General features: G+C 33.8%; 1 protein-coding gene across 6 annotated transcripts in view; it reads right to left on the reverse strand.

Moving 5' to 3' along the window:
• The window catches only part of Nmdar2 (NMDA receptor 2), a 163902-nt gene that overhangs the window by 18363 nt on the left and 118305 nt on the right, over positions 1-27234 (reverse strand). For all 6 annotated transcript variants that reach the window (XR_011731916.1, XR_011731917.1, XM_071777745.1 and 3 more), the window contains 5 exons: positions 26131-26309; positions 25401-25815; positions 23212-23395; positions 22582-22720; positions 9781-10010 (listed from right to left, as the gene is read on the reverse strand). Coding sequence is in view for 4 of the 6 variants with exons in the window: in XM_071777745.1 (XP_071633846.1) it covers positions 9781-10010; positions 22582-22720; positions 23212-23395; positions 25401-25815; positions 26131-26309 (1147 nt within the window). In the remaining 2 variants the exon portion in view is untranslated. The remainder of the gene's footprint in view (positions 1-9780; positions 10011-22581; positions 22721-23211; positions 23396-25400; positions 25816-26130; positions 26310-27234) is intronic.

A 27234-nucleotide genomic window follows, 5' to 3' on the forward strand; every position in this document is an offset into this window, starting at 1 on the left:
TAAAATTATATAAACTGAACTATATAACGGAACAGAATTTAAAGGGTTGCATAATAAATTTTTCTCTATTATAAAAATCGATCGTAAAGATTTATACAGGCCGTGCGTATGTAACCCTTCTCAAATTATAATTGAATTGTCTGATGTAGAAGTTTTACACACTGTTTGCAGGATATTAAACATCGATTGATATTGTTTCTCTTTCTGAGTGTTTGAAAAACATATATAAATTTTAGTTTAACACGCAAAATTCATATAGGTTTGATTGCAATATGAATTAAACACGTTTTGAAACAAGTATACATTAACCATGCGTGCGTATCGATCCCCCGATAGTAAATTACTTAAATTGGCGGTAGCGAGTAATAATTGTTTCAAACAATTGTTCCAATGCAGTTTATTTGCGGCCGAATGAATGTGGCCGATTCCATCGAAGCGTTACTTCAAATTGCCGATTAAAAGTTTGCCGACATCGCTTTACAGACGCCGTGCTCCATTTAGCGTGGCGGCCGGTGCAGAACAAATGTTCCTTTTTTTCATTTTTATTGTTGTAGCGAAATATTGGAGATTAAATTTTAAAATATGAGATATTAATTTAAACAGTATAAATTTATCAATAAAGGTACTAGAAGATAATACAAATATGTTAAGAAATTTCATTAAAATTTAGAAAAGGATACACGTATATTTAAATTACGCTCGTAACAAATTCTCACAAATATTTTTCGCAAATAAATTAAAATGTTAGCAATTATTTTTCTTTTCCAATTATTTTATTTTCGTTCTTGGCGTATTCAATACGTCATAAAATAATGATCAATAATTGATCGATAACAATGTATTTTCAAAAACAAGGCGTTGTCAGGAAAAAATACATGGAAAAGAGGAGTAAAATCTGAAAATATGATATGGATGTAGATATAAGTTTCTATAACGGTATATTCAGCGAACTTTTTGCATTGTTTACGGTGTCGATTACGGCATTTTCGTCGACGCGTTGACATGTGTGTGACGCACGAAAATATCGAATTCCAATGCCCACACGTGAATAAAATTCGGTATTGTACGCTATCCCATCCTTTCTTTCGTATCATGTTCCCGAGTTTCAGGAATGCGTGCAACACTATATGTTTGTGTGCTTTAATAACATTTTTATGTAATTAAACTTTCCTAAAAAAAAAAAAATTATCTAGATAAAAAAGGTAATCACTACGTCAATCAAAACTCTGTCTTCTCATAATATAACGTAATAAGATACCTATGTCATATTAGCTCTATGTATTTTCATATAACATCTGAAAATACATCTACAATTATATTTAGCCACTATACAAACATATATTAATCTTACCAAAGTTTGCACCCCTTTTGTTTCAATTGAAAATATTTGTCAAGCGAAAGAGAGCATAAAGACGAAGCCGCACGGGCAGTAAAATAGAGGGAGGGCAAATATGTTTCGCGATGCGACAGGACGCGAAGTCCCAATGGAAGCATATGCCGGAATTGGCGGTGATAAAATCGAATACGTATTCGTGGGCCAGCTTGGCGACGATGCCTAGAAAAGTACCATAGTGGAGGGCCACCACCATAAAACGCCCCGCACTGACATTTATTGCCACTCTCTTCGCAGTGGCACGCGGCGGCGTAAAAGATGCTCACAATTTCGAGGCAGTGCGCAGCCGGCTACTACTGTTGCCGCTGAGAAAAATGTAGTTTCGCATTAAAAGTGAGAAGTTCAAGCCCGTAATGCCCGCAACTTTTCAGTTTCTGTCGTGTAATGCATCGGATAAGAAGCGGGAACTTTGATGTTACTCTTCGGAGCCGACATTTTCACGAGATTTTGCGACATTGCCCGCGATGTGACGGACGTTACACCTTCTGCGCTAGTTTATTATACGTAACGGACCTCGGTAAATTAATTTTATGCAATATATTACTTCTTGCTACTCTCTGAGAAGATTGAAGATTTACTTTTCTTATATTTATGATGTTATTAAGTAGATAATTAGCTTAAAGCTTAAATCATATTGCCTCCCATGAAATATTATATTTCCTCTATTAAAAAATGCTGTCAAAAATTAACATTCTTTGATTAATGTGAAACATATCATACATACTTATAGATAATAATAATTACACTTGTCAATAAATTACCACGAGGCACTTAGCTGATTTGCTTTTACATTTACAACTTTAAATTAGATATAGTACGCGAATATATAGATTGTTCATATAAAAACATCCAAAATTATGCATGCCGAGACTATGGCGGTTCTGCTGTCATGAACTATTTCCGAGTTCCTAAAACCAGGATCGATAAAGCTGTTCGTAACAAACTTTCCTATTGTTTTGATGTTAAACAATGACGTTAACGTAACTGCTGTAAAAGACATGTATGGCTAATAATTTATAAAGACGTTATATAATTCGCATACTATTGCATACTTAATATAGATGTAGCTTGTATCTCTTCATTAGGATAACGATGAAGCTATACGCCTCTAGGGAACGGAAATGAGCTTCCTTCTCTGAAGTAAGGTTGTTGGAAATTGTAATATTATGGTAACTTTGAAATTTCATACACATATACGAGCTGTCGCTGCTAGCCTAGATAACATCTCCGAGATTAAACACTCGGACATCTCTGCGTTTAACATGGTGCAACAAGTAAATTTGCGCATTGCGACGCTCAAAATTCTTGACGAATTAATGTAAGTTTACATAAAATTTTTAATAATAATTTAATTTATTATTATTATGTAAAAGCTAAGAAAGTTAGCTAGAAAATTAAGATATGTTAAATTTGGTATAATATTTTTATTTTTACTTCTTCATTGATTCTCTCTTATGTCAAATATACCTCAATTGCTTCAAATTGGATTGGAGATTTATTTTTAAATTAATGTATAAGAATAATGTCTACTACTTACATGCAGCTTATATTGCATACTTAAATTGCATCTTATATGCAATTTTATCAAAATTAAAAATATAATATGCAGAAGAAATTTTCTGATGTATCTCGGAATTTTATTATATAAACATTATAAGCAAAAACTCATATTTTTCTTAAAACCTTTTCTTATCTCTCAAAAAATATTAATTTTATAGGAAACAATCTATCGTATTTCACGATAAAATTCATTTACTTGTATCGAATAAAGATCGCGTGAAGAAAAAATATTTTCTCCGAGTCTGTATGTGCTTCTGAAATTAATTATCAACAAATTTTGTAATCTGTTCTTCATATCGTCGTTTAATCTGCGTATACTATACTTTTTACATCGTGTTCATAATATTTCTTCTATATATTATTATCATCGTCAACAATGAAACAGTCGACTCTACAAGTCAATTTAACAAAAAAACTGAATTGTCTATCTGCAAAAATAAATGCATACCATCGATTTACACGACGAGTGACGCACAATAAGACTCTTTCCGCCACTCGGCAATAATGGAGTGCACTCAAAGTCACAGACACGTTTATCTGACAGTAACGCACGTCTATACCACTGCGAGCGGGTAATGTAGAGTAAAACTGGTACGTGTGCATTATATAAAACGACATTAATCGCGAACTTCATTTGCGTAATTTTAGTCAGCAGGCGGGCGATCCTGAGGTTGATATTCCCAGAGGCATGGAACATGTGGGAATGTGCCATCAGCTAATTCATGTAAATTCTCTTCCGTTCCTCATATAGCGCGGAAACGATTTTATATTGCCTTGGATATACCCATATATTCGGTGCACTGAATGCCACGACCGCAATTGCCGCAAAAATGCACTTTAAATCCGTATCGTGGATCGATCCAACGACAGTGATTTGTCACAACAGACAGTCGGTTATCGCAGACCCGTTTCGCCGCATATCAGAAACATGAAAAATGAACGGCGGCTCTTTGCGCAATGTATTATGACTGCTTGACGCTTGACAAATAAATCGTTTCTGGAAGATTAAGTGGCCGGTATTACCGTGATATGTACGTTCCTGCTATTAACTTTTTGATCAAAATCCATTTTTGCTTCCGTGAATCATGTTTCATAACGTTCTCCGTATCCTTGTTCTTGTTTGCTTGTAATACTTAGATTATTTTTTGAGTTGATAATAATATTTAATAGTTTAATTTAATAAAAGTAATTAAAAGAAATAAATTAATTTTATTCTGTTTAGTTTCTTTGACTTTGAAAATAAAAAATATGTTTATACTATATATTTAATAAAAGATTAATAATAGGTATATTTTTTAGGTATGTATCTACATGTTTCCTAATAGCAACAGTAAAGATTCATGACATAAATCTTATACATTTAATATAAATTTAAAAAATTAGATACTTTCTTATTTTATATAAAAATTTAATTCTTCTGTAAAAAGAATAATTAACTTTGTCCTCTTTCGAACATATTTTCTCAGCAGCCTTGCGTTAAAAATCTCATTGAATTACTCGGCGGTCTGTCAAGCGTGTTACTACTTTACGAAAAGTAGATTCTTTCCTCGTCCACGAAAGTAGAAGGTCGAACTACAAAGGGGGTTGAACTACAAAGAGGGGTCTTCACCTTCAATAAGTGTTACACGAGAGTTCTGTTGAGGGGCTGCTTTTTGTATCGACACAACGCTCTTACGGCATCCGAGTCTTCATAAGAGCATCCGTTTTCGAAACACGTTCACGCGTAGCATTCTCATTTCGCAGATATTAGCGTGTAAGATAGAAATTGTCAAGGGTATCTGAGCTGCCTCGAATTCATGCCTTCGTCTTACGCCACATGTGCGTTTATCATTATCGACTCGCATTCCTGAATTATCGGGAAACGTTATTGGCTGAATTAAGGAAGCTTCGGTTGTGGACTAACGAGATATTCGATATCCCGCGCATATCGATGCGTCAAAGGATACGAATACTTGTGGATATTATGCGATAGAATAATATATACACGTATGTATAGATCGCAAATAAATTTGTAATTACCATATTTAAACGTACCAAAATATTCCTTTAATATTCGTGATATCAAGTATAGGATTATATTACATCGTAAAAACAGTATCTATTGTCTCGCGCTACAGTTCATACGTACGTGCAGTCTATCAATAAAGCTGCATTAGTTACATTGTCCTTCAAGCAAAATGGACGTTGTCCATCATAGTTCAGTGTCATTAGTTATAATGCTTTCGAGCTCAGCCTGGGTAATTATTTTGTTACGTTGAAGTTTCAAATGAGCTTTCTCACTAATTTTATTCATAGAAATCTATGCTATTAAAAATTATTACAAAAAATATTACCAATATGCGAGCATAAATACAGAAATAGAGATTTAACATGCAGACATAAAAAAAGATTTTTATATAGACGATTTAGTTCTATTTTTCATCATTATCAATTCTATCTTTCATCATTTCCGCTACATTAATAATATGCCTGCATTTATGAGAACAATTTGTATATATTTATGATTCGTGTAACAATTTGAAGTCAAATCGGACATCTCGGGGTTAATCTAGTTGCGCACGGAAACACGCTAATGAAATTTCTTCCGCTTCCGACTCGGCTGCATTCCAAGTCGCAAGAAGAGCCTGCGTTCCGCAAGAACTCGTTCGCGTTTATATTCCGTCCCGTACTCAAGATAAGGACTCGCGGCCTTTACCATTCGTAGGTGTCTCAGCCACTTCCCTTATAAAGGACACCTAAGTGATTTGCATATTAATACAGAGAGATATGTTCTCTGCTCGCGGTCTTGCCGGAGATTATAAATGCGTAGTGGAGTATTTAGCCGCGTAAGATCCATTATGTGGCTATGATAGCTACCCAGGATAGAGAGTGACGATAACGATTAAAACGAGCACGAGAAGAATTGTGGCAGCGATAAAAGCTAATTACATTTTTTATCATTTATCATTGCATTTCAATATTCATAATAACTTATTCTAATAAAAAAATAAGTAATGTTAATAATTTTTTTTTAACGTGTAGATGTGCACGTACAGACAAGAATAAAAGAGATTTTATCTTATCATAATAAAACTTCGATGAATACTCATTGAAATTTCAGGCAGACACATTTTTCTCTGTCAAAAATAATCGCGGCGAGATAACATTCATTATCTTGTCGTAGTACTCGTTTAATTGGATGAGAATGTGATCTCCAAGCCGAAGAAAAGTTAAAAATGTAACGCGGACAAATTGGTATTCGTGCCGACAGTATATCATCGGTGAAATGGTACGTTTGGTATAATTTATTGCCAATTATTCTGCACCGTGCAATACCTCCGTAAGTTTCTTACAGCGCTAATATCAATTCGTTAAGCCGGAGTAACGCGCTGTTCTCTCAGGCTGCAGCACACAATTAGCAATTAGGTAATCCGCTCTCTGTTCCCTCCAGCGACTGATGGAACGTAATTTTTATTTTTTATTGGCAGCAGTTAGTTGCCGCGCACTCTACATAAAAAAGATAATACAACGTGCAAGTTCCTACTAATGGTTTAATCTTTTCTCTCTCTCTCTCTCTCTCTCTCTCTCTCTCTCTCTCTCTCTCTCTCTCTATTTAAGTACGCATTCCTCGTGCATCTGTGTAGCGAATATGTTTCGCTACACAGAATTTATTAACTTAATTTATTAAAATAAAAAACATTATTTTACAAAACAGACATGCTTCGCGTTCAGCATCTTGTTACACTTTTCGAATCATGAATAAAATCTATATACAAATTATTATAATAAAGTAAACATATTGAAAGCAATAATTTTAATACATAATCTAGTTGAAATCTTAGTCACTTGTTGCAAAAAATTACACCAACAAATATTTGTTAAAATCTCCTATTATGTAACAAATTCGCTATTTTTCAATTATTATATTGTTTTATTCCTCACTGTTATCATAATCTTCATCTTCGCAAACATAATCATATTTTTGTTCATAGTTTCAACATTTACCTCAAAAACGGAAGATAACATTTTCACATCGACATTTTCTAAGCAATTGTATGAGAATTTGTTGCGGAATTTTCAATTATACCTTTCCCGAAATTCTCTTGCTGAGAGGAACTATACTAAGCGCTAATTCTCCTTCGCTGTTTGTCGAAGTGATAGCGTAACATAATATTAGTTGTGTGTCGATATAATAATTGTTTATCTAATTATTTTAAGATTAATTAGTTATTTTATTTAAAATATTCTTGTAACATATTTAAGTCTCGAAAAAAGTGGACTTAATTTTATTTTAGAAAAGAGCTTTACTTGATATTGAATTATTGGTTATTAATAAAATTTGGTTGAAAAAATATATTAAAACAATAAAAGCTACAAATATTATGAGCAAACTCATGAGAAAATTTTTGAAATCAATATAAAGATATATTAAAGATAGTCATTAAATTAAAGTAAAACATAAATATTACTTTAAATGTGACAAATCGTTACAGTTCTGCACTGTACATAATTTTCAATTTGTAAATGTCCGTTCTTTCCAAATTTTTCCGACAGAGTGACTGCTGTGACATCGACAATTGAAGCAGAAAATCGACTTGTATCTACTTCGTTCCTCTGCCATCGTAATTTCCTAACGTTTCTTCGCACGAGTTGCGTTTCTCTCTCGAGAGAGAAGGAGAAGAGTTTCAATTACTTCCACGCTGTTATTCTCTGCACAAATGCCTTTAGGAAACTTGTCGGCGGATTATTTTCGAAGTGCGATTCGAATCGGACTCTTGGATCTGACGTGTACAAATACACGTTAAATCGCTGTCTTCCTTTTTCCCTTCTCGTGCGTCACAATAACTCGTAATTTAATTTTGTATATCTGGAGCTGCACTGGTATAACGGTTAAATAACAAAGAGAATATTACAATTTAGTGATGCAAACTAAATATTCCGGAATTCAATTCTATAAAACAAAAAAAAATAGATGCGAATGTTTAAAAAATATAAACAGTAAATTTTCGATTAAATTATTGCAAAACATTTAAGGTAAATATTTTTTAAAAATTTCATGTTGCGTTTAGAACTAAAGGAATCATTTGTAGTCTACAGACTTTCAGCTTAATTTTTACCCCAGTTCTATTCATAAGTTAATAGCGCATAAATATGACAAATTGTTAGTTCAACAATTTCTTGCTTAAAAAAAAAAGAAAAAATATAGCGAGATGTAAAGAGCCACTTTGCCTCGCACTATTTTCAACGAAGTGCTGGTATTGTTTTTTAACAGAAATAGATTTTTTTCGCAGAACTCTCGAGTTTACACTGAAAACGAGCGTAGCAACAGCTGTCGCATGCACTGTACTATATAGAGAATGCAGGCGGGAAAAAGTTTTTAACGTATATTACGTGACCCGGTTTCGCGCAAATAAATACTGTTATATGCAGAGAACGTCTGCTAGAGGCTGTAACCCCAAACGATATCGATGATACTCTAAATTGGATAACGACATTCGAGAACACGCTCGATAAATTTTAACAATGCAGCTTGCGTTTAACGCGAAGGTCGACATAAACGGCCCGATAAAAATAGCACTTGCGTACGACTATCAAACAAAGTCAGAATGATCGCGATTACGCTTCTTTTTCATATTTACCCCCGTCGTGTAAACGCTTTATCCTTTATCACACTCGTAACATTCTCCGAGAGGCTAAATGCGAACTCGAAAGAGATTTACCAAAGGCACATAGTAAAGTGCTTTTCAATGAATTCATTTATCATGATAAATGTCATTACGTGCCACTGTAAAGTGTCAACTCCTCCGTCCTGATGAAGCGCGCGTAGGTATTAGTCTAGTCTCGCCTGTCCAATGCTTTCAAAGGCAGGCCCTTTAATTTTGGATTGAATGTGCAAGGCTTCTTCCGACTTGGTGTAGAAGCGACACGTTTACTTTACTAGGACTCCCTTCTAAATGAAATAAGTGTGCCGCATACCATGATGTTCGGGTTTAATATTCGGTCTTCACTTAAAAGCAGCGCTGAGTCCGTCGTAATGAGTTAATTTCTCCGAAATATCACAAACTGGAGCATTCGCGCACGTCAGTATATATCGCAGTAGTATAATAAATTACACACCTAATTTGTTCATTTAAATTAGTATATGTTGTCTGTTAATGTTAATTAATATTGGTTCACTTGCCGTTTAGTAAAGTTCTGATAGGAAGTCTAGAGATAAAGTAAATTAGTCATATAAATAATATGTTGAAATTTACGTAATACTATTCTTGTATATTTTATTGCTACGTTATTATTTCATCAAAAATAATAAGTTAAAATACAGTCTTCTCAATTTCACGAATACTACACGAAGCTGACTATTACTACTGAAGTAGTAATAATCAATTTCTAGTCAGACGTTAATAGTCTGACTTTCTTAAAAGTCAATTTCTTTCTAATCAGACACGTTGGTCATTGCAACGTTTAAACACCTTTTTACTTATTCAAATAATCTGAATAATATAAAATACACTTTAACATATAAAATAGCTTAACAAAATAATATATGATATAATAGCTAATACATAAAAAAATTTCTACAATACTAAAAACACTTTTAATAGTTGTAAGTATCCTTTGAATAGTATTATTAACAACATTTTAAAAATTCAATTACATTCAAATAAAAAGAAAACAATATACAAATAATATAAGTAGTCCGAGACTATAAATTAAAAGTTGATATGTGAGTATATTAGTAATTATCCATTCAGAATCGCAGGTTTGTAAATGCTTAAACATTTAGATATCGATATAAGGTATTGGCGGATATGTCTCTCCAACAAAAGAATCCAATTTTTCATACTTACCCAACCATATCGGAGTCCTTGGCCACTCGACAATGAACACCGCGGTCCACCAAGCATTTTCCGGTCACAGGATCCGGCGGGGCAAGATTGATGTAAGGCGGTTCCTCCAGAAAGGTTATTTTAAGGTAAAACTTCTCCGGCACGCCTTGTGGAGGAGTGTGGGTATTGCCCGGCCAGACGATGTCCTTAATGTCTAGACCCTCTTTTTCCCAGGATTTCCAGACACCGATCTACGGACAAGCAAACGAAAGCAAATGTGATCAAATACAATAGCAGTTTTAATAAATTATTCATAAATGTCATATTTTATTAGCGTGATTTTACTTTCAAAAATTAAAGTGTTTCTTTTAATTTTAGCAAATAATATAAATAAAAATAAATGGCCAAAGTAGCATACTACCAGTGTGCTGAATTTAAAATTTTTAAAAAAATTCTACCATAGCTCTTTTGTCCTTCGTTATTTCGTGTCATCTTTCTCTTCTTCATGATTTAACTTTTGATGAGAATATTTTTTGGCTTCCTTTTAAAAATATTATCAACATTCTTTAATGCTACTTGACCCCCATTTAAATAATTTTAAAGGTATCTTCTCTGAATCGTAATTCGTAATCAGCTTTTTAGTTCTTTAATATAGGTCCTACAAAACTTTTATTTAACGTGTATAAAGCGTATTACGATAAAACTTCAGCTTTATTGTTTTAAATTTCGTATCGTTGGCGTTCTATACTTGATTGCGTGCAAAATTGTTTTCAACAGAAAGTGTCGGCGACGAAAGTATAACGTGAAACGGAAGTGAAATTACAAAGTTCTTCCTACACTTCTCTGAATCGCGTCGTGACGAATCTAGTATACGAAAAGGTTTAGTTGTACACGATATAAACTGGTCCCGTACTTCAACTTGCTTCCTTTCGACGCGTATCGTTTCTCACTATCGGGCGCGCAATTTACTTCCTATTCAGACGAAACTGTATTCGGTAATGGAGCCCCATTAGTCAATGTCGACGAAAATTTTATAATACATCCATCATTGCTGGCATTATCGCGCTTTAGAAATTTTAACATTGTTAATGATTGGTCCGATTGGAACTTTAGCCACTTTGTTTGCTACTGTGAAAGAAGAACTAGGGCAAGGTAAAAAAAAATAGAAACCTAATTACGTTCTTTATGAAAAAGATTTTTTTGATAACATAAAGCAGAAATATAATTAGTATTAGATGCTACTAAGCTTAAACAACGAATATTACGTAGCTACTACAGATATTATATATATAGCTATTAAAAATAACAATCTTTTTTAAAAAATACAAAAACCGATTCCACATAATTTACATAATTTATCAATTCTATCAATCCTATATTCTTTTCTGTGATATAAAGAACGTTGTAGCTTTGCCCTACAAAATTCGGTAATAGATGAACTACCAAAATGTAAAATTAACGCGGATGTAATTTACGTTGGTTATTAAAATCATTTGTATAGATGCCAGACGTTTCCGTATGTTGAAAACTTGGTCGACACAGGTTATGTGAAAATACGTGACCGTCGTGTCAAAAAGACACGTGGGCGGCATTGAAAAGTGCACTCACGCCCGCTTTTCTGCATTTCTCGCATTGCATTCGTAAAAGCTTTATCAAAAAGTAAAATCTATAAATTTTTGATAATCTTGCTGATAGATTCTCGCTGTACTGTTGCAATACGAATAGAAAGAAACAAAATACACATAGAAAATTTTGATAATCTATTTTATTAACATGAAATTCTGAATTTTCTCGATTTTGTTATTAAAAAAGTAAGAAATTTTTGATATTTTGTTTTCTTTTAATACGCACAAGCAATTTTTAAAATATGAATTTTTGTGAAATATCATGTAGTTTTTAAAATATTATTTCTTTAAAAATTTAAATTACAATTTTAAATTACTCAACAAAAAATAGGGAACTCTTTTGATATGCTAAAAATTTGGGCTATTTTTAAATCACTGAAACTCGGCGAAAAATCATCGTAGACACAACATTAAAAAAGCATTTTAAAGCTTGAAACTTTTTTTAAATGCTTTTTGCCAATTTTAATTACCTTTTTTTTTAAAAAAAAAAACGGCACTATGATAAAGCGTGATCCGTCAAAATAAACAGTTTTAATGCAAATTTGCTGCGCTACATCTGGCGTGCAAAAAATCGTGGAGATTTTCTATTATTTGTATCTTGCGGGATATCGCTGAAGTGATCAAAGTCAAAGTGACCACTTTTTATTCAAATCTCGATAACTCGGCCAAAAAAAATCGCACAACGCTCCACAATCTCTTCAATTAAAACGAAAAGATCCCACTGAAATATTCTGCAAATCCATTCTTTTTCTTATAAACTCTCCACGATATCTATAATAATTTAACGTCATTTTCTTTAAAAATAGTCATATATCCAGTTTGAAACTTCAAACAGGCTGTATCTATTTCTATATCACACTTCATCGACTATTCATCGACTCCCGTGCGATGCGTTTAATCGAGTGCATTCGAACGCGAATTGATTTATTCCACACATTCCAAAACGTTCCATTCAAAGAGGTAATTTTACGGCGATGTGAACAAGGAGCCAAACTAGAGCAGTTTATTTACATCGTCAACATTACGTACGCCGGGCTCTGTGCATTTCCGTCATTTCGTCCCCGTGCATTGCGCGCGTTGTTGGCAACGGCTATTGTCTCTGTCAGCTCGCCAAAATTTATTTGGCAGTCGTGCACCATGGTGAAGAAAGTAAATGACTTCTTGTAGAATACATAGCAACTTTCCAGGTGCGAGGGGGCCAATAAAACGAAATTGGATCGCTCCGGTGTGAGTGTTGCTCAACTTCTGAATATGTAAAGCTCTCACTGGCGATGCGCGCGAGACATCTACATATTAGAAACCGATACTGCACGGGGGAGTAAGTTACAACGAACATGTTGCCATGAAAATTCATATACATGACCGTACAGCCGTGTGATCGTACACTTTTTATCGTCTCCCGTGCGAAGAAACGAAAAAAAATCAAAACGCGCGAACTTTCAATCAAAATCCGTTCTTTCTAGAGAAGCTGAAAATTCTCCAGGAGATTTATGCATTCGTAATTAAAAGCTCGGGGATCCAGCGTTACATGAATTCGGAGCTTTTCGCCTGCATACCCATCGACCGTAGCTTGCCGTAGCCTGCCCGTTACGGAAAATCCTTCGTTTATGAAGGAATTATGACAAGCGCGTACGTATTTATATGTTAACGTGGTTACGGGGGATCGGGAGAGAGATTAACGAAAGCAACGTCATACGGGATATTCGACAAACAAGATCGCGTTTTGAAGGGATACGAAGGATAATCATAAATTTCGGAATACGATGTCGTAAACCGTGTAATAGAAATATGTAATCTGATAAAGAAAATTATATATGTACTACGTATCATTTTTTGACTGTTTTTTTTATTTAATATATAAACATAATAATTAATAATTAAGATAATAATTTTAAAGCTGATTTTAATAGGTCAAATTTATTTCTGAGTTGCAAATATAAATGAATTACAAATCTAAATCAAGATCTTCCACAGACTGTCTTCATTTCTTTTTCATACATCCAAGTCTGCAATCACCGAAATTGTATTTTCATTTTAACGCGCGCGGTAACAATTAACAACGGAATAAATAATACGTGTTTCCTTGTGCTTTTGCTCGTTACTCGTTACTTAATTTAAATCGCGCGATGTAACGCGCGGGTCAGTAAACCGCAGGGAAGACTCGGAAATTAAACTTTCGCCGAGAAATATCTCGCAAAACGTCACGTGCAATGGCGCCGGCTACAAAGCGCCGGCTGATGAATTAATGACTACATTAACATGCCGTGAATTAATGAACAGATTATAAGTTCATTACACGAGTCGAGATTATATCGAGTTAACTGTTATACCACGTGATACGCCGTAACGAGTTCTTTGACGCTGATATTCTCTGTCGTTGATGTTTCTCTCATCAAGGCAATTGTAAATGCTTTCTCGACGTGGAAACAACGCGATGCACCGTAAAATCTTACGGCATCTCCTAATTATCGTATACTCGTATCAATTTGTATACGCGTCATTCCCTAATTATAAGTTCCGCCGCCTGTTTAGTTCAGGACACGTTAGTAGTTACCTACATTCTGTTAACCAGTTTATTGCGCTGCGGCGAAACCTAAACTTTCCACAATAATCACAGCGATTACAGTTGTGAGACGTATTTTAACGACAATTAGAGATTGACGTATTGAATGTACGTGACAATCATCCAGACATCTTAAATATTGTTCTTCGTATATTAACGTCATTTAAAGTGTCATTTAATGTTAACTCTGTACTTATATTTTCTTTATTGATTTGATTATGAAGTAGCTTACATAAAATAGGTATATCGAATAGTATATAGGTAAATATCATGTACAATTTTAATCAATTTAGCCAAATAAACAAAGAAACTACAATATACCTAAATAATTATCAAATTAAAATTAAAAATGTATTAAATAAAAAGTTCTGTTTATACACATAAAAAATTTATGAAAGCAATTCTTTTCTATGAAAGAAACAGGAATTGAGTTATCCAAAGAAACATCAATTTGTATTTAACGCAATTGTCGTCAGCCTTTCAATCTATTATCGGAGAACGTGTTTCCAAAGTGACTTTCACCATTCTTTCTTCCTTTCTTTACGATATCCCGGAATACGTTTAAAAATTTAATTGTACGTGACGAAAAAAATTCACGGAGAATTCGTTGCGCTAAGAATACTGGCGGTCTTGGAAAAGGTTAATTGTCCCGTCAGGATTTCGACCGCGACATAAAGTTCCCACAATAGCTGTCCCTTCGATAAGCTCGGTCAGGTCAGGGGGAAACGGGGATTACGGCTATACATTGTCCGCGTTTTACTGGAATCGTTTGCGACGATACATCCCGCAGTATTTGGCATGATTCCAGCCATTCCTGTTAAGTCCGCCACGGTTCCCTATAATCTGTAAAACTTCCGGCTTAAATTTCTCCCTGGAAACGTCTTCCTCGGAGGGACGGACGATTTTTAAGCTCGTTCGGGGGTCGTGGTGCCTTCGGGGCTACCGCAATCGAGAATGCGAATGGGGCAGAATGTAACTCAAGATATGTGACAGGAGAAAACGCATATGCGGCACGTGCATGCTCGCAGTGCTGTTTCTTCCGAAAAATCGACGAGTTATCGCACTCTAAATTGCTGCCGAGTCTGGATTTTTGATCAAATAAAATGATAAAGCACTCTAATATATTTGTTATAGTTTTCCGTCCTCTTTCTTACGAGTATAAGTCAGTGCTGTATTGAATCACATTGTTTATAATTAAAATTATTATATATAAAAAATCGGATAACAATTGTTCTGATCGATTAACTTAGAAATGTCACAATGTAACCACTATATTGTAGAGAAGAGATTATGGTAATTGTATTGCAAAATAAAATAAATAATTCTAAAATTTATAAATTGCTGTAGTGTTTATTAACAGAAATGCATTTAAAATCCACTTTAATGATATTTAATACATAAGAATGATTTAAAATACTTTGCTAAGAACAAATAATTGTGCAATAAATATGCAAGTTCAATATATCTGTTGGATTTGAGAAAAATATGAATTTAATAAAACATGAATTATTTAGAAACATATTTGCGTTTATGCAAAAGCTGGTATAATTATAATAATTTATTAAGATTTACAATTATTTACAAATTATTAAACCATTATAGACATACCAGCAATGCGCGAAGTAACGCGCTCAAAATCTGCAACGTCGAATGTCGCACAAAATGATCCTACACATAGATGTATTCTATCAATTTCCCTAGCTTTCCGATTCTCTGTTCCATTGGCAATTAACACCGCTGACGAGTAAATAGGAGCATCGGATAGCGCTATTCGAACAATTTCGCTAATTAGTTCGATGTACGCGCTGCACGTGTGTCTTAGGATACATGCGTGCTCGCATGCGTGCGTCATCACGCGTTGTACATCATACATGGGATACCCGGTATCGAAAAGCTTCAAGTGACCGCGACGTATCGTCGATGGTTAATTCCGGAGGCAGGCTCGTACAGTTTCGCCGTTTCCGATAATTGACTAATTACTCGTCCCGCGCTTACAGCTAACAATTTACATAGACACGACGTGCGCCGATTACCACCCTTTGTGCATGCTGTTTGCAGAAGGCAAGCTCATCGAGTCCTTCATTCTCAGCACAACAGGATCGTGACAAGAAGGGCTACAGACAGAAGTTGCATGGAATATTCTCATTAAAGTGCTAATGACAAGAGAGTTATTACAAAAGTTTATTGGAAAGTACAGATGCATTTGACATCACGTTCATGCTTTTTGCATAATTGCATATTGCGTAATCCTGTGATTTTTGCTATTCTTATAAACATATTACACTCTGGAAATAAATAAAGAACCTTTATAAATAAAGAACATATATTATTTACAACGATCATTTCTGTTATGCATCAAAATCTCTGTAACTTTGTAGATATTAGTTATTCCATTTCCATCACATTATCATCTGTTATATTCGATAATTTATCATCTCTATCGACATTTATTTTTATTTTTTTTTATTGTTTTATGTTTTGGATAATATACCGAAAATCCAATTATTTCAGGCGCTCTAGTAAGGCATTCAGTAAATTGCCGTTCAGACACGCCGCCCTAACGCTTAAATTGATTTTTCTTTCTTGGCCATCTTTTGTTATCTTGGGCGATTTCGCACTAAGGATTTCGCAACGTAATCCTCCGGATTGCCGAGAATCCCCGGAATTCGTTTTTGTTTGGAAGAATATAGGGCGTAGCGGAAAAAATCGATATAACTGCAGTGCAAAAATAAAAGACCACTTTGGCGCAAAATCGATGGGTTATATCGCAGAATTCTCCGCAATAGCTTTCATGCTGTAAAAAATCAAAATGTTTTGGGAGTAACTGTGTCGCGAATGGTATCACGGAAGGTCGCAAATGGTCATCGTGAATGGCGAGAATTGATCGTCAACATTTTGCTATTGATTTTGGCGAGCCATTTAAGAGGTCATTAATACCTATTCGACTTTGAACACGCTCACCCTGTTGGTTATTACACATCCTAATTAACTGTACACAATATATTTTGTGATTTTAATATATAAATTAATCAATTAACGTCATATGTAATTGTTGAATAAGTTATATTGTTATACAATATTCTATTTATTTATATAATCTGACATTAATTGCATTTGTCTACATTAATGAATTGCATTTGTTTCTCAAAATGTACATGCGTCGTAATGACAATGATTTTATCAATTAAAATACACGTTAAATAATTTATTGCCAAGTAAATGATTCAACAAACATATTTATGTTTTATTATAATTTTGTTTTAATAATGCGAAATAAAAATATTTCAGATATATTATTCATTTTTAGAACAAATATAAAATTTGTAAATTTGTGAATTCTTAAGTTATAGTAGTTGTATTCTAAAATATTTTGCTTGTATCTAAAGATATTTTAAAATAGAAACATGAAGAAAAATAGTGCATGAAGAAAAATATTTTGATTACGAGAACATATACTTTTCTTTCATATTCTTTGTCAATATCCAAAAATAACATACGCTATTTAAGAGAGCGAGAAATCATAACAATCAGTAATCGTTTAATCAAACATAGAATTCAAGGTAAATGTTGTTCATATTTGCCTTGAATTCTGTATCCTTAGGGAGTTGCCATCAGGCATTATTACTTATTACTCGCGCCTTTAACCAACAATCAATATCATTTTATCTTCAATTTACCGCGAGCTATCACTTATGCCACCAAAAGCATGGTAATAAATTTTATCATTTATTTGAATTTTAAAATACTTTCTAATTTATTTTAATAATTATTTTTAATATATAATTTTTTTCCTTATGTATTTTGGTTACGTTTCAATATTAATTTTCAAATAAATTGTTTAAATATCACAAAACAATTTTCATAAGAAATAAAGTTAAACGGGACAATATAAATAAACTATTTTATAATTTATAATAAAACACGAATAAAATACAAGAATAATTAATGAGATAGATTACAACTAATATTGGCGATATTTCTATTTCAAAATGTGTTTTAAGCAAATATACCACAAAGCAATTATTACAATAATTATAACTTAAATAAAATAAAAATGTAAAACTAATAAAATAACGAGAAATAATCAACAAATTAGACAAAATAGTAAAAAGTGATTGTTTGGAGCAATTATTTTTTCAAGCATATTATTTAGTACGATTTACTTCATTTTGCATGAATAGGGGAAAGAGGGGGAAAAGAGAGAATAACACACAAGCATACACACATAAAGCGATAGCAGTTTGAAATATCGACTAAATGGCGAGTGCTCGTTGCATGTACGTTTATGCATGTACAGTTAATTGTCGGAGTCGCCTCACACGTTATCCCGCCGATGCATGCATACTAATTAATTCTAGTTCCAGCTACCTAAGTGACGACCTAATTTCGCACAATTGCGCGAATGCAGGAGAGTCTGGAGTAAACTGCGTTCCGGAGAGTTTGGTGCGATTCTTGCGCCGGGAATTGGGATTTAGCGGATGTATCTAACGTGATTAGCCGATCGACGCGTTTCACGCTCGCATCGGACAGACTTTGATCCGATAATCCGCTTATTTTGCAAAAGGCCGGCAATTTAGTAGCGAAATGTGCGGGGAAACATGTGCACGCCGGAAAATGATGCATCACCCGGGCCGCTAAAATTTGTCATGAACACCCGGTGTCCTTTAATATGTGAAAATTGAAATCAGAAAAAGGATTTCCTCCAAGTTACAACACGAGCAACTCTATCTATAAATCTATTGATTCCCTCCAAAAGAGAAACGTTCCTTGTACAAATTATGACAACAAATCCATGAAAAAACACTGCAAACTAAGTTAAGATTCAATTCTTTTGTACAGAAAATTAAATCGCTATCACGAACAAAGAAAAGATATTACATTCGTATATTTTCATATATTACTACACAAACTAAAGTTGTTTTTTTTTTTTATAAACGTAACATACAGGCCAGTTCGATATAGTTTCTTCAATCCTACTGTAAAATTTAAATTTAAAAATGCATTTCAAGAAATAATTTGTGTATTGTGTGTGTAAAAATTGAGTATTGTTATATTTATAATTACATAAAAAAATTATTATACATTTTAAAATATTAGCAGTGCGTAATTTTCTTCGGATATTTTAATTTCTTTGAGATGATCGTGAACTTGATTATGCAGCCGTTATAAAGGTGCGAAACATTTCAATGGCTTTGAAATTCTAATGAAACTCATGATATGAAGCAGCTTGCATTCAATAGCATTATTCACACCATGCTGAGGAGAGAAAATGTGCATTATGTAACATAAGAATATTATTAACATCCCAGATTCAATATTTTCTGTGAAAAACATGTATTATCTGCCTGCTTTTAACAACAGTTTCTCATTAAACAAATAGAAAAAATATGAATGTTTCATTTTAATTTAAAAATGTGTTTTTTCTCCTACATTTGTACGTTATAATACTGTTCTCCCTTATCAACTTGTCAGCTCGATTTTGCGCAGGAAATATCAAGTTCGCCAGTGTCGATATCTCCAATTAATTAGTTCTAGCATAGTAAAATGGAAGGCCGTCACCGTAAAAATGAGATACCTAAACAGAAACATGGAATCTTGTTATTCCGAAATCCACCGGTGGGTGATTCGCGCTGACGTGATACAAACGAAGGATATAATTGGAAACGAGATGAGGATTGTGATATCACGCGATGGATTGTAAGTCTTCGGCGTTGCAAAGTGTCGAGGTGATTCTCTTTAAAAGAAATAATTAAAATCGTGACTAGTGCACGCGAATCGTTAGAATCGAAAGCAGTCGCGCGTGTTGGCGTAACAAAGTTTCGTGTCCTGCCACGCCGGTTGCAGGACGGCAAATGAAATTTTCGCGCAGCTTTCATTACGTGACGAGCTAGGTGCTGGATTAATAGCGTTTCAATTATAGCTTCACTAAGATAAGCGCAGATAAATGCGTCACAATAAATGCAGAACTTGAACAGAAATAGTAATCGCGTCATTTTTACTCAAAAAGTGTTTAAATGTATGTCCATTTATATAGCATATATAATATTGTGTAAATTTTATATACTTTTTCCAAACTCAGTAAACGTACGCCAATTTTTTGTTTAAAACATAGCTCCTAGTTGAAACATCGATAATCGATTTAAATTTTGATGCTAATAAGCATCCTTATTAAATCGCTGGAAAGAATTTATTGCGAAAAATATCACCCCCAGCCAGCGTTCGAACATGGATCTTCCTAAATTCCGTGACAGAATGTGATGGGGCAATATTTTTTGCAATAAATTCTTTCCAGTGATTTAATAAGAATGTTTATTACCATCAAAATTTAAATCGATTATCGATTTACGTATTTGGTTTCACTATTCCAACAAAGAGCTATGTTTTAAAGCCCGACAAAAAATCGGCGCACAATTTATTGAGCTTGGAAAAAATATATAAAATTCATACAATATTATTATTAAACAGTCCGTAAATGACATTCTTCTCTCTGGTCAAATTAGTTTTACAAATATTAGAAATAAATAATATTTATGTAAGAATAATGAATATATTTCTGATATTAACTCAGTGTTATTACAGACCTCTAGACTGTAACAGTAGTATTATATGAAAAAAGACTCGAGACTTCCTATATAGAGCTAATACCGGACATGGGAATATTAGAACAATATTTTATCAGAGTGGAGGGTGTAAAGTGCCGTCCCGGTACGGATCATAATATATTATGAATAGCCTGCGCAAAGTATAAAAGCTTTATCAGCCATTCAGCAAAAAAGTCTATCCTGACGGCTGACGGCTCATCCTCCGCAAATGGCGAATTTACTGAAGCGGATGGATGATAAATTCTTGCCTGTGTCGAGACGTCATGATTCTCACAACGCAAGCGTTTCAAACTTTAATGAGGTGACGAAAGAATTTCCTGGATGAAACGGTTCGCTGAACAAAGATGGATTCGTGTCGCGAGAGGAATGTCGAAAGGTGGAGTTAAACTTCGCCGGCATTTCTGACGAAATTCCCATCAAACTTGCAAAACTCGATACTGTTAAAACTTGCAAACACAATAAAAATTTCCGACGAATATTCAATGATACGTTACGATACGATGGTAGTAAAAGTATGCAGAAAAGAGAATGTGCAGAAAACTGAAACGTTCTATGTCACACTTATTTTGTATAATTATTATCAGAACAAGATACTACAATAAACCAATAAATTAATCAACAGCAACAATTTGAATAATAATAAAGCTGGATTTTGAAAAATATTATTAATAAAAATATAACAATTAAAAATTCCGTATAATGGTATAATTATATAATTCCACATGCAATTACATTTACAGTCATTCGAAACTCATGCTGATTTCCCAATATCTAATTTTGTGCAAAGCTTGTATCATAAATTTTCCCGCCGGGAGAAGAAAAACTTCCTAATACAATATCTTCATCGTCGGAAATTTCCACTGCGCACATTAAGGGATAGTATATTAGTTTTATCTGCCACAAAGCACTACGCAGTAGTCTCATGACTGCTGCGTACGTGACAATTGTGCTGCCGTTTCTGCCGGCGAAGGAAACGGGTGCGTTCTGAAATATCTTGCAAAGCATTTCATAACGCGATTATGAACCATCCAAGTCTGACAATTTCTAGAAAGCATCAGCCCGGCAGAGCATGCCTTCGTACGCTAGATGGGAGACCCAGCCAACGGGACTTAATGGAAACCTCTACCGACGCATTAATTTATTATCGTGGTTGATCCGGCACCGCACTGTGAAAACGATAAAGGATACGGATTATGATGAAGTTGTTCCGCCGAGTAATAGAGCGACACTTCGTTTGCGGTTCTCCGGTGAGCAGATTGCAAAAGGAATATCATCGGCGTCGGACGTAAAAGGAAGTCTAAAGTTTACCGCAATTCCGCGGCTCGGTGCCGTAAATCCAATGTAACGAAAGAGACGATCACGAAGTTATATATAGCGCGACCCCTTTGAGCCGTTTCGGCAGCGAGGGCGATAAATTCTACATTTTTACTCGATAACGCTTCTTCGAGCTTGAAGCTCGTGCACAAAAAAAAAAACTTTCCGCCTATTGCGTATTTTTATCGACATCTTTTTTCAATAGTTTTAACTAGGCGTTACATCATAAGTTCATTTTTTAAAATTAAACTCCGTATTGTCTAATTCACAAACATCTGATCAAAAAGTTCTTGCACAATAAATCAAAAACTTATTAATCTTTAATATTACAGTTCCCATTTTTTTTGGGGTTACAATAATTTGTTGGCTAGAACAAATTTTAGTGCATAATTTTTATTCGCTAGCGTATAATAGAAAATTTTTGTGTTTTTTTTTAAACTCAATTTCTATATACTAGAAATTCTTTCTGTTATGCAAACTTTATGCAAATATATGCAAATATCTCGTTGCATTAACAACATCGTAATAAAATTCAGTTTTCTTTGGCGAAGGTGGCATGAAGATTTTAATCTTGGTTCGGCTTTAGTTTAATTATTCGTTCGTTTTTATGTATTTATTTGTAAACTGATGCACCGTATCTCGTGTCACGATTAGCGATAGCTTTTGGAAAGTAAAGTTTCGTGGCTGGTAAAGTGCATGCAAGATGATTTGAGCTTACCTCTTCCCAAACAAGCTGCTTGCTAACTCCCGGTCGAAGGTTCATAATTTTCAACTCCGCAGCTTTTAACACACCATCCTGAGTGAACTCTACGTTTGGCTTTCCATGATCAGTCTCGACGGAAACGTTCTTCAAATATCTGCAGAGAGGAAGAAGTACAATACGTTATAATATATAAAGCAAAGACTGCAGGTATTTCGTAAAAATTATAATTGAAGCTATTATAAGCTTAATAAATATACAATAAACATTATATATTTCATAATCATTATGATATTGAAGTATTAATATGTACATATAAAGCAACATTAAAATATTAAATTATGATATGCGTAATAAGATTATAATATTAAATTACTAAATATTACATTGCATCATGAATTCAAATCGTTTAATAAAATTAACATTTTCATTTTGCAATATTACATAAAATAAATAAAATTCTATATTATTTCCTCAAATATGATTTTCAGACAATTTACAAAATTCTGTTAATTTTTTGCAAAGTTGTTTTGTAAAAATTTGTTGTAATATTATTCGAAGAAAATTTCAATCTTGCTATTTAGAAAATTCCGTGTGACTGGCGCATGAATAAATCTATCCACATTTTAACAAATTATGTGAAATTACTTGAAAAATAGATCCCCCGTGCTCCATCGTGATTCACCAACGCCTTCGCAGCTCAGTTGAGTGTTCAGACTACGATTTGCATTTTTCGGGTCATTGATGAAGTCCTCGACACCGTAAGCATAGACCTTGATTGCTGTCGTAATTTCATTTACCAAGCTCTCACTGCTCGTATCGAAATGCACACCTGTAACAGCGAAAAGATATCGAGCGGATTCGTTAATGCGATTTTATTATCTCAGCGAGATTTATATTGGTTTGCACGATAACCAATTCAGTTATATCAGTATAAAGAAGGAGATTTTTCATTTTTTTTTCGATTTGCTCTGCCAATGATAAAATCGGATGGGCGAATAACCAAACGCGAAATTGAAAATAATTTATGAGACACGGATTTAAATTCTCAATATCCAACTTACTGTTTAAATTCTTTGATAACTCGTAATCTTGTATAAGCTTGCGATTTACAGAAATTAATTTTTTAAAGTAACTGAACTTCAGTTTGCTCTGATTTTCTTTTTGTTCGTTTATTTCTTAATAAATTCATCATTCTGTTTATATTAAAAGCTGCTTACAAAAATATAATCTTGAACTTTAAATATCAAATATTCATTTGTGGTTCAAAAAATGAATTTTGTAGACATAATATAACTTAATGAAATAAAAAGATAAAAATGATAGAACAACTTCATCCAGTTTTACAATAAATTTTCTCATAGTTACAACTTGCGCTGTTGATTTTATTTCGCCTAAATTTAAGAATATTTGCTGACTGTCTCTTTCCATATGAAGAATATATCTCTTTTCGCAAAAAATTTTCACGGAGAAGCTGCACTTTGCAAGATTTTATTCAGCCAGATTTTTATGCGACACACTGCGACAACTACATTTCCATAAATATCAAAAATGTGAGCAAGGACGTGAGAAAAGGAGAGAAAAGTGAAGATAAATCGATGTATCATAAGCCTGAGAAATGTTGGCGATTCATGCAAGAATCGTCGAGTTGCCTTGTTGTTCAGCCAGAAGCTGACCCGTAAAAATCACACGTCAACAAAATTTTCCTGTATTGCACAAATATGTTTTAAGCTGAGATATCTTTTGAAAATTCACTGAGATACTTGTATAGAAAAATGTTCAATTCCACGGGACGGTCTTCAGAAATGTTGCAGAGCTGCAAATAACACATAACATCTTTTTGATGAAATATGTAAAATTCTTACATCTTTTTCGTATTAGCTAAAATAAACGTAGATTTATACGAACGGTTGAATATGTACTCTTGCAGCATCGAAAGAGAGACAGAGAATATTAAATATAAGCAACGTTTGCTTTGCTCGATTCATAGCAATCGTGTTTAAGAGTGCGAGGTGTTTGCGTTCTACGTAGAGCGAGTTTATCGCGCTAGTTTTAGCTCGCGGAAATTCAGACGGCGAGAGATTCAATCCGAGTTATGTTATTCCACGTGGTTCACTGAGAGGAATTCAACGAATTTATTTTTCCCTCAAGGATATTCTTGGGAAATTCTCAAGGAAGAAATCAATTTTCTGTTTCCGCGATTCTGGTCACGATGTGAATAACTTTCCCGCCCGAAAGCCATGCATTCTTACGGATAAGAGGCGTATTCTGATTGTTAACGTATGTGTAACGGGCGTAAATATACTCCGATTCACCGCGATGCCTATAGCGTATTCGAAAGAGATATGATTATATATATATTTCCAACGAATTTTATATAGATTAATTAAACAGAATTGTTTTTATTTTACTATATGCACATATATCTTACTTGTAACTATAAACTATAGTTATTTTAAAATCACCTTCAATACAATAAATAAACGTAATTTTTAAATCTCCGGTAAATATGTTTTAATCTTCTTTTATAATTTATTATAAAGTGAGAAAGAAAGCTTTTATGTATATAAAATATAAAACTCGCTTAATTTCTTACAATTAGATATGAAAATGCCCCAGCAAATTTGAATCAAAACTACATAAAAGATCGTAAATAAAATATATCGCAATTACTTATTTTATTATGTGTAGATTTTAAAGTGTGAATCATAATTCACGGATAATTTGATTGGCGATTCGTATATATACTATATACGGACTTTCATATTGTAAACTTATGTGAATTTGTGGATCCATATGACCGCAAGTACGTGAATACGGATGATTTTGTTACTTACCTAACATTCCGACCGGGAACTGACTGGGGGTTTGTAAATTCTCAATAACGCTTTGCGTGACTACCCATACGTAATTCTCCCCGGTAATTTTGTACTCCCTAGCAGCGGTCAGGATATGAGTAGCTTCCTCTCTGGTCGAGTACAGTAACATCACTCGAGATTCGCTGTTGACTAACTCGAGCAGATCGTGTGGTTCGGTAACCAGAATGGCGCTCAGTATGGTGAACTTGAATGTGTCCTGCATGTCGGAGATTCTCTCTCTGACCGCCTGTATGAAGTCGTCGTGACCAGCTATTTGCGAGGTGACTACGCTAAACTGATGCCACTTGTACCTCTCCAGGATACTCAGCATCGCCGCGGTCTGATGTTCCAGTGACGGTGCCAGTTGCAGCTGCAGACTGCTCTGCGAGGCCCGCTGCAAACCAACGGAATTCCCGTTATATTTCGTGAATGTTGATGAATATTTCCGTTCAACTTTAATTTCAGTTTTATGTAATAAAAAAAATATTTTTTTTTCTATGTCTATTATACGGAGGAAAAAAAGGTAAATGGTATAAACTTGCTTTATTGCAAACTGCACGTTTCATCTCATATATTTCAATATAACTTGAGAAATTCTTTTTGACGTTAATGAAAAATTCACCCGCGAGCAAATATTGTTTGCGTGCTCGGTAAAAACATTAACTCGCAAATTCTTTCACTCTCTTTCATTCTAGTTGAATCAACTTACTCTCTCCAGACCAGAATTATCGGCATTCCATGCAATTACAGGGATTCCTAAGTAACCGGCCAATTGAAGAAAATATTGAGCGCTGGCCGTACTACGTCCGTATTGCTCGTAGTTCATAAGGTATAAGATGGCCGATACGTTCAGCGAAAGAAACTCCTTGCACAATGAGTCCAAAATAGCTAAAACACAAATTATGTGAAAATTAATCATTCTAATAAATGTTCCAATTTTTTACTTACTTAAACAAAATTTTTTAAATCTTTAATTTTATTAATATCCATAGGTTATACCTAACACTGCTTGATGATACACATCAATAACTTTCAATCATTCAAAATTTATAAAACGATATACATTTGATGGAAAACATCATGTAACTGTGTGATTTTACGCAAAAGATAGAAAATAAATATGTGATGATATTGTTCCTCCCTTGAAGCCTATTAATATTATATAAGAATTTTAGTCACATAAATTATTTACTAATACGAACATCGCTATATATACAAACTATACGTAGAATTGAAAGGGATAGAACTGAATTAATTTTATAACTTGAATAGTATTAAGTGTGATAAATATTTTTAAATATTTATTATATAAGTATTATTACACTAAAAAATGTGTTAGTTTACAATATAAGTTCAGTTAATAGCTCTCTATTTTATAATTAAAGTGAAATATTATTTCTATATAAGGTAGCACAAGCGTTAGTGCAAAATATAAAATTAATTAACAATAGCCCACTTGTTAGCATAAAATATACATTAATTTGTAAAGATAATTGTAAATGACGATAATGTAAATTTCTATAATTTTTTTCAAAAATTTGATAATTGATACAAGTCTGAAATCTTTATTATTTTTGTTAGAAAAAATGAAATTTATAATACATTTGTGTAGCATCTGTTCATTTCAGGTTGAGATTAAAAGGGCAGAACCGCGGGATTCATCAAGCAAAATAAACGATAGTCATCAGGGTCAGTGGAGCCCACCTCAACAGGGTGGCCCACCGATGGGAATGGCCGGAAATATGGGGCCTATGGGTGGACCAAACGGGCAGATGGGTGGGCCCATGATGGGAGAAACTTTGGACCAACGGCT

The sequence above is a fragment of the Temnothorax longispinosus genome, chromosome 5, assembly GCF_030848805.1.
Source record: "Temnothorax longispinosus isolate EJ_2023e chromosome 5, Tlon_JGU_v1, whole genome shotgun sequence".
NCBI lineage: Eukaryota > Metazoa > Arthropoda > Insecta > Hymenoptera > Formicidae > Temnothorax > Temnothorax longispinosus.